Raw genomic sequence first — 9,826 nt, forward strand, 5'->3', positions numbered from 1 at the left:
TTTGTAACGAGAGAATTAGAAAAATCTTCATAGTGTTTTATTAGAGTCAGCGTTTTGATTTTTTTGTTTTGACAGGAGTTTGGGTTTTGAATTTTTGAATTTATTTTTATTTTTATTATAATTTTTTTGAGGTAATAAAAATTATTTTATAGTAGTTAATATTAGTTTTATATACTTTTATTAGTGCTATTTGATGAAATGAAAATGTTGATTAAATAATGATTTAATCTAACAAATGAATTATAGACCAATGTTGTAAGTCCATTTTCAAATAGAGGTAAATTTTTCTATTTAAATAATTTTTTCTCATTTTCATTATAATTTTTAAAACATCCAAACAAGAAGAAGGGCTAATTACTCCCTTCTTACTTACTAATTTTAAAAACATCCAAACAAGGTGGAAGATAATCATTCTACTCTACTCTCCTCCCCACTACTCTCCTCCCCACTACTCTCCTCCCCTCTACTCCCCTCTATTCTCCTCCCTCTCTAAACTTCCAAACAGGCCATTAATTTCCACTAATTCACCCTCGCAAGCTGTTGGATCGATAAAGAACAAATCATGAGCTTGTCAGCCTGAATTGAGCACTAGTAAGGTCCTTGACGAACACATAAGCAATTTGGTCCACAGTGTGAATGTAAAACACCCAAAGCTCGTTATGCACAACCTTCTCACGAACATACTGATAATATCATAATAAACTTTCAGATGTTTCATACAAGCATAAAAAGGTGGATTGGAGGATTTGGAGCAGAGGAAAATGGAGCTATTATATTATCACACCATATTAATGGAGGTTGAAAAAGATGGAGATTTCAGAAAAGTCGACAGAACCAAGAGAGGTCAGTGGCAGTTTGAGCCAATTAACGGTAGTTCGTTTAGGTGCTAATGCAAGAAATGATGGCCTATCTCTTGGCGCTCGACAAGATAGATGAGAACTCAACATAAATGCAATAACCACGAGTAGAACAGCGATAAATAGGTCTCAAGGCTAAGAGGACTTGGTTTAAAAAGAAGCTTGTCATGGAGATTCTAGAGTGCCTTTGAGACGCATACTAATGAGATGTCCTAGGTTGATGCATGAATTGGCACACCTAGTTGAAGGCAAATGGAAGGTCAAGATGGGTGAGAGTAAGGTTTGGAAAGCACCAAAATGCTATGGTAGGAGATGGGATTAGGACCATAGGGAAGAGTATGGTTTGGCAGAGTCCATGCATTTAAGCATACATTAGCAAAATTAGTGGCATACATAGTTTGTGTGAGATGGAGATTGTCACCAAGTTAAGAGGTTTCATCAATAACCAAGGAAATAGTGTAGGAACTTGAGATCTTTTATAGCAAAGTGGGAACCCAACTACCAAAGTACCGAACTATTGAATGAGATGAGTAAATAGACTACAAAATACTTCACTTGTTTCGAGCCACTAATTTCGAGAGCCTAAACAAAGAGAAATGCTAGGGGCACACTTTTGTATAATTTTGTGTCACAACTCATCACATGACAAGTTATGATTGGTTAAAGTGTGTTAGTGGGCCATGTAAGAACACACTCTAACCAATCACAACTCGCCACACATGGCGAGTTGTGGCACATATATAAAAGTGTCCGTCACTAGCATTTCTCACAAACAAACACTGAAAATAGGTCTGAGCTAGCGAATAATTATGGACATCTTTATTTCAAGAGACATTAAAACCCTTGAAATAAGCCAATACAATCGTTTAAAAAAAGCGGACCAGTTTTAGCAGCATTCTCGCGGCAAAAATAGCAAATTAGCCCTTAGTTTCTAAGTATATAGTTAGCAGGCCCGGTTCCCAAACTATATAATTTACTAACATCTCGAGTCTTAGAGGCTCGATTTTGGGCCTAAAAATCGAGTCTTTGAGGCTCGATTTTTGCAGTTTGATGTGGCATTTTTTTCACGTGGCGTCCATCTGGAAATCGAGTCTCTAAGACTCGAGTTTTATACCGAGCATTAGAGACTCGATTCCTACCGGAGAGTCCACATAGACGCCACTTAGATCTCGAGTTTTAAAGACTCAGTTTCCTAAAAGGGAAACCGAGTCTCAGAAACTCGATTTTTAAGTGGGGTCTCTCCCCAAGCTTAGGTCCCATCTATCACTTCCATGTCTGGTCTGATTTGGATAAGTCACTCACTCGGGAATCTTCAATCTGATCTGGATAAGTGTCTCGTGAATCTTCAGAAAAAGAAAGCATGGTCTGTGTCTTTAGAAAATAGGTCTCCTGTAGGTCTCTCAGGAATCTTAAAAAAAAGAACTGTACAGGAAAGCAAACGTTGCACCTCTCTCACACATTCAGCAAAACCATCTCATACACTTTCAGCAAACATTGCTCCTCTCTCAACTCTCACACAGACATTGCTCCTCTCTTCACTCTCATACAATCCTAATAGCATATTTGCACATCCTCATGTCAGGTAAGAGTCTCCTCACTCTCTAGTTGGTTGTTTAGTGTATATAAGTGCTTTAGAAAGTGTTGCTTGCATTGAATTTGTCATGACATTTCCTAATTATTTGTTATTTCTTTGTATTAACCACTATATATATAAATATTTTTATATATATTTACATACATATATATATATATATATATATTTACATACATATATATATTTACATAGAGATATATATATATATATATATATTTATATATATCTATATATATATATATGTATAAATACATATATATATATATATATTTATATACATATATATATATATATATATATTTATATACATATATATATATTTATATACATATATATATATATATATAAATTTATATATATTTATATAAATATATATATTTTAGAAAGTGAGGAGAAAGATATATATATATATATATATTTTATTCATGATCTAGGAAGTCTTTTTGCTAGCTTTCGGTGAATTTATCTGCTTCATTTTCTCCATAATTTGTATTAAATTTGAGTTTGTATATCACATCTGGTATATTTAACTGTATATTAATGCATTGATTTTGAAATTAGATGATATGTCTAATTTTGATTGCTCATGATCAAATTGCACTCATTCATTTGCACATCCTCATGACTTTTGTTGTTTGGTTTGATATTTTTATTTATATTTTTGTTAGAACTGAGTCGAAATTTTGTAATGGGGGTGAGTTTTGTCTTTAGTTTTTTTATTTGTTTGAGTACGAAATGATAATGATTGAGTGTGTTTGTATGTGATGTGGGGTAAGTATATGCAATTGTGGGGTGAGAAGTTGTAATTTTTGTAGTTTGAGTAGATATTCAAGGTTTTGTAATTGATGTTTAATAAAAGAGATAAAATATGTCACTAACATATTATACTTTACTCTCTAATAGGTTCACAATCTCTGAAGAATATTGATATAAATGTATACTATGGTGGACCCCTTGACAATCCTGGAGAGATTGACGGATTCCCATTTAGAGGGTCGGGTATTGAATGCTACTACATGATGATACGTCGTAAGTTGAAGACATTGGATGATTTGAAGAGAAAATAATGCACTCATTGAATTTGACCCTTGCTTGGTATGACATCAAGATTATTTATCGTTACCCACAAGAAGTCCTTCATGAACGGATAAATTACAGGTATATGGCGATCAAAGAAGACAAACATGTAAAGATGATGTTTAATAGGATCCAAAAAATGCCCCAAGTAAATGCTGCTGAGTTGTATGTAAATTCAGAGCCACTTGTAGAAGTTGATACTAAGGTGGTGCAACAAACAACTACGGCTTTACAATTTACAGCCCTAGATGATGGATGTACTACAATAGGAGGGTATACAATGGGAGGTTATACACTCCCATCTCTAGATCATGTTGCCAATATTGGTGAACCCCTCCATCCTCAAGAGACACATTTAGAGAAGGAAGACGAAGACGAAGATCATGCCGCGAATAATGGTGAAAATATTGATGACGTGGATGAATAAGAAAAGAGGATTGAGCGAGGCGACTTTGAGAACGATATGGATGACCATGAAGTCATTCCCAATTTTGAAGAGGAAAATATGGAGTACCATGATGAAGGTGATGCAGATGATGATATTAGCATCCAGCATGATACAAATATGATCACTGCCTACAGACCTCCTACCGACTCATTTTATGCAAATACTTGGGAAAATATGGTTGATTCTTCACGTCTTCAGATACCATTTGTTTCTACTTGGGAAGATAGGATGCATTTTCATAAAGGGTTGACTTTTGCAAATAAAGAGGCAGTGAAGCGTGCATTGATAATATACGCAGCAAATGATAATAGAAATTTTATAATCCGGAGGTCAACCAAAAGTAAATTGTGCGCTGCATGCATTGATGACAACTGCAAGTGGTACGTTGGGGCATTCATGAAGGTTAAACTTAATGGTCTATGGATGGTCACGTCTTATGTGGGTCCACACACTTGTATACCCTTTGACCTGCGAAGAGACGGTAAAATGATGGATTCTAATTTTGTTGCATCAGAAATTGTGGGAAAATTGCGACAAAATCACACTGCTTGTATACAAGATCTCTGGGACATCATACATACTAAGTATAAACATGAGCTTTCTTACTATAAAGTATGGGATGCAAAACAAAGGCAATTGCTGAGATATTTGGGGATTGGGAGGAGTCTTACCAAAGGTTACGAAAGTTGTTGTTGGCATACTTGGATCAGGATTTGGGTACCCAGTACAACTATCACACCATACCTAGGCCATACGAGAATTCTGCGTTACTGCGCTATGTATATTGGGCATTTGCTCCTTGCATTGCTGCATTCCAATATTGCAGGCCAGTGATCAGTATTGATGGGACTCATTTGTATGGTAAATACAAAGGGGTTTTGATGATTGCAATGGCAACCGATGCCAACCAAAAGGTTTTGCCTCTTGCCTTTGCTGTTGTGGACAAGGAGTCAGAGGCTAGTTGGGGGTGGTTTTTAGAGTGTCTCAGGGCTTCGATTGAGCATGTTATACCAGCCAACGGCATTTGCATTATTTCTGACCGACATAAAGGTATCAAAAACGCCATTCGACAGTGGCCTAGAGGGAGGGATGGAACAGAACAGGTATATCATCGATATTGCCTTCGACATGTTGCTAGCAACTTCAACAGATGCTTTGATGACCCGATTCTAAAGGCACTGGCCTTGAAAGCTGGATATGCGACCCATGAAGCTAAATTTGAATCCATAATGCAAATCATTAAGGAGGCCGAGATTAATTTACTGAGGGGTGTAGACCCTACTGATCGCCATGTTGCACGCTGTATGCCATACACATATTTAATCAGTGAGGATCTGGACAAATGGACCCAGTCACATGATGGTGGAAGATGTTACGGGGCAATGACAACCAATATCTCTGAGTGCTTTAATGGGTACTTAAAGGTGCCCGCGGTTTGCCCATTGCGGCAATGGTTGAGTTCACTTGGTCCAAACTTGTTGCATATTTCCACGATCGACATAAAAAAATTACGGAAGATCTCTCTCGAGGTAAGGTGTGCAGTGATTATGCAATGGAGATCTATAACAAAAATGCGCAGAAAACCGCAGGTCACACTGTGAGGAATTTTAATCATGAAACTGGTGTATATCAAGTGCTTACCCCGTACAACGACCATAGAGGTGGAGGGGGAAACCATAGTCATGAAGTGCACGTATTTGATAGAATATGTGGTTACGGAAAGTGGCAAAACTTGAAGATTCCTTGTTCACATGCAATTAAAGTTCTTCAAGGTCTGCACCTCAATGCGACTAGCTATATTGACCCATGTTACAGTTTGAACAACGCCATTCACACATATTCACATAATTTTGTGGTGCCAAAGTTAGAGTCATTGTGGAGGGACGTTCGCGGACCATGGTGGGTGCCTGACCCACAGCTGTTGCGGGCCAAAGGTCGTCCTGTGGCCTCAAGAATAAGGAATGAAATGGATAGGGTACGGTGAGAACGGGGAAGCCGGAGAGAAGATCCGGACTTGAGGGAGATTCAACCGAGGCAGCGATGTGGAGTGTGTCATCAAGAGGGGCATAACCGTAGAAGCTATCCCAATTCCCGTGGGGCTTCGACAAGTGGTAGTACTACAAACTAGGCAAGTGCCCTTACTGTTTTTATATAATATGCTATGAATTTCATTTGGTTTTTGTTCTTCGCATTTAGAAACTAACAATTGTATTTTCATGTTTGTTAGGCGAGCGAAGACTCGATTGAAGTTTTGGCAATGTACGTGGAACTTGTGGTTATCTTCTGTATGGACAAGTGCTGAATGTTGTTGCTGAATGTTGTGGTTATCTACAAGTGTTATTTTTTTTATTGTTCAATGTTGTTGCCGAATGTAGACTATGTTAATTTTAGTTAGTTGTTATTTTCTGTATTTTGTTTATTGCTGAATGTTGTTGTAATTGAACTATTTGCTATCCATTGTACTTGTTACATTAGTTGCGTTGTGCAGCTTTTGCCTAGCCAGCAATGAATAGTAACTGTTTTAATCTGGTTGTTTGCTTTTGATGTACTCTCCCTTTGATTGGTATCATATGCTTGTATCTAGTTGTTTACTGCTATAGGGGAAGGGAAAACTAATTCTGGTTTACTGCTGCAGGAGTAGCTGCAACAAAAAAAAAAAAAAAAAAAAATCCCAGTGTAAATTGAGTCTTTGAAACTCGATTTACATTGGGTGGCATATGCGTAAATTGACTCAAAACGAATTTAAAAAAGCTACTGAAAATAAATCGAGCCTTTGAAACTCGATTTCCTTTGGTTAAAAAATGTTTCAAAGGCTCAATTTCCACGGCATATTATTTTTAAAAAAACCACTAAAAATTGAGCCTTTGAAACTCGATTTCCACGGGATATTATTTAAAAAAAAAAAACCTCTAAAAATCGAGTCTTTGAAACTCGATTGTTAATGGAAATAAAGTTTCAAAGGCTCGATTTCCACGGGATAAAAACCACTAAAAATCGAGCCTTTGAAACTCAATTTCCACGGGATATTATTTTTTAAAAAAAGCCACTAAAAATCGAGCCTTTGAAACTCGATTTGAATTTGGAAATAAAGTTTTCAACAGCTCATATTTAAAAAAAAAAAAAACCACTGAAAATGTCGCCTTTACAACTCGAATTCTTTTGGAAATATTCACAGGAAAGCGAGCCTTTGAAACTCGATTTCCACATTAAAAATCAAGTTTCAAATGCTCGATTTCTAAATTTGATAACTAATTTCAGATAAATAAAAAAACTATGAAATTAATCTAAAATAGAGGGTGTTTAATTTCAAACTTCTGGAATTAAATAGTTTAGTTTCAAAGACATAAATTAAATAGTTTAGTTTCTAAATTTGATAACTAATTTCAGATAAATAACAAAACTATGAAATTGTGTCCTAAAATAGAGGGTGTTTAATTTCAGACTGAATGGAATTAAATAGTTTAGTTTCAAAGACATAAATTTTTTCCTCTTATACATGGCTTATCAACAGAAGAAATTAGATTTTTGTATAAATAAAATCATGCATTGGATTAGGTGGCCTAAGTTAATAAGTACTTGAATTGGATTGAAGATTGATGTAACTGAAGAAGTTACAACATAAAATCTAAATATCTGACCATTAACATAATGACCATTAATATAATTCCAGACTTTACAGTTGCAAATAGAATACCTATACATACAATGTGATTCATTGGGGACTCTTGCACCAATACAACAACAAGATCACAGTTTATTTTATACGTACACCAATACATTTTATGATAGCAAAAAAACTATTTCATAACTCTTTCAAGATGCCTCAAGACAGTTAACCACAAAATCAACTCCATATATTGAAAGTGGTTCAAGTCTCCAACGACTATATGTCCATAAACTCACATCATAACCCACACTGCCAGATAAAATCAATCATTGGGTAGAAATGTTGTTGATTTCGTCATTTTTTGGAGGTTTATATGGTGGCCGGTTTTCAAGTTCTGCTTCAGCAGCAGCGAGATTCTCTTTAGCTTAATGATTCTTTCTTGACGAGATTCTTCTTGCTCCTCAAGTCTTCCATTTCGTTAAATTTTTCCCTCGTACTTGCACCCCCTATACAAGAACATGTAAATGAACCTCCAAACCTGAGCATAAATACAATCGTGTGACAAGAAATGTACAGCTAACTCCGGTTCCACAGAAGATTCTTTCTTGACAGAATTTATAGCTGACTCTTCAAAAGTTATAAGATAGAAAACTTACTTTAACATACATTCTCCTCAATTTCGCCAGTGAAGGTAAAATCAGGCCAACGCAAGCATGGAACAGGCAAAAAATATTGTGACTAAAACTCCAATTTCCTACAGATTAGAATTGAACAGTGAAAATGTTCCAACATCTAACACCAGAGTCACAATAGGCAAATATATTTCTCATAATTCCATAGATATAAGATGTGTACATGATAATCATAAGCTACTATAGACAACACAAGTCCCATTATAATAAAGGAGATACAATTTTTCAAGTGTTCAGATTCGTAATAATGGGAGCCATGAGTTGGAAACTTTTAGAGTAGGACATGGGCCAATCATGTAGGATATTGCCTGACATATGCATTATCTACTTATAATTACAAAATATTTTCAATTTTATGCAAGTGAAACCACCAAAATAATCTCTCCAAGAAACACAACCTACCAAACTCATCCAATTGAACATGAAAATGATCATGAAACTGAGCAATCAAAGCAATCCCTATAGAACTGACCTTGCATTTCGAGATTACGTGCAGACATGACATAGAACTGGCCTCTCACCACCAACCACACAAACAGCACAGGTTCCAGTTGATGTAGATTCAATCTCACAATAATGTACCTAATTACAAATTTCATAATCGTCTTAACATGAGGAAGAAGGTGATGACATAACCAACGTTTAGTTGTAAGTCTAAGACGAAGAGAAACTCACATTAACACCCGCTGATTTTTAATTTTTTGGATATCTCCTCTCCAAACTTGTCCTTTCCAATGGAGCCAATGTAACCAGTTGCACCATTACATTTGGAGCATCCACTGGGAGAGGCAAAAAAAAAAAGAGACCAGGGTACAGAGAATCAATCAATTCTATTTCATAAAAATTTAGCTTCATTTGGAAATGAATAATTTTTTCTTAGAAATATGAAACCAAACCTAGGCAACTTTGATTGAATGTGTCTTTGTAGCACCTAAAGTGACACGATATGATTTCAATTTCCAGCAAGGTTTTCACGTAGGCCACTATGTCAGGCACTTGGCTGTGAAATTCAAGAGAAAGATAGTCTCTAGCTTCTTTCAATGACAGTATCACTCTTGAAATCCTAAATCCTCAGGTTTACATTCATTTACATTTTCTATAGGGGGTGCAAGTACGAGGGAAAAATATAAAGAAATGGAAGACCTGAGGAAGCAAGAAGAATCTCGTCAAGAAAGAATCATTAAAGCTAAAGAGAATCTCGCTGCTGCTGAAGCAAAACTTGCAAACCAGCCACCATATGAACCTCCAAAAAATGACAAAACCAGCAACATTTCTACCCAATCATTGATTTTATTTGGCGGTGTGGGTTATGATGTGAGTATATGGACATATAGTCGTTGGAGACTTGAACCACTTTCAATATATGGAGCTGATTTTGTGGTTAACTGTCTTGAGGCATCTTGAAAGAGTTATGGTCTCTTGGCTGCCTATTTTCAAAGTTTATTAGGGATGGAGGGACAAATCCAGCTTCAAATCTGTATTTGCTATTGTCCTACAAAAATGAAGAGTGCGTACATTTTTAAATCTAACATGAAGCACTAAACAAGGCAA

General features: G+C 36.0%; 1 protein-coding gene across 1 annotated transcript; it reads left to right on the forward strand.

Annotated features, from left to right (window-relative positions):
- Positions 1-3,991: 3,991 nt before the first annotated feature.
- On the forward strand, positions 3,992-5,960 carry LOC142620415 (uncharacterized). Its single transcript, XM_075793786.1, has 4 exons — positions 3,992-4,153; positions 4,609-4,837; positions 4,991-5,278; positions 5,401-5,960. The coding sequence occupies exons 1-4, from the start codon at positions 3,992-3,994 to the stop codon at positions 5,958-5,960; spliced, it is 1,239 nt and encodes a 412-aa protein (XP_075649901.1).
- Positions 5,961-9,826: the final 3,866 nt, after the last annotated feature.

Source organism: Castanea sativa, chromosome 12 (assembly GCF_040712315.1).
Source record: "Castanea sativa cultivar Marrone di Chiusa Pesio chromosome 12, ASM4071231v1".
In the NCBI taxonomy this organism is placed as follows: Eukaryota; Viridiplantae; Streptophyta; class Magnoliopsida; order Fagales; family Fagaceae; genus Castanea; species Castanea sativa.

Bases quoted from the DNA above. Each gene is read 5' to 3' on its own strand.
- LOC142620415 (XM_075793786.1), top strand. From the start codon at position 3,992: ATGGATGACCATGAAGTCATTCCCAATTTTGAAGAGGAAAATATGGAG. The intron at 4,838-4,990 runs GTAAATACAAAG...ATGTTATACCAG, and splicing joins TGATGGGACTCATTTGTATG to CCAACGGCATTTGCATTATT. The intron at 5,279-5,400 runs GTATGCCATACA...GGGTACTTAAAG, and splicing joins TGATCGCCATGTTGCACGCT to GTGCCCGCGGTTTGCCCATT.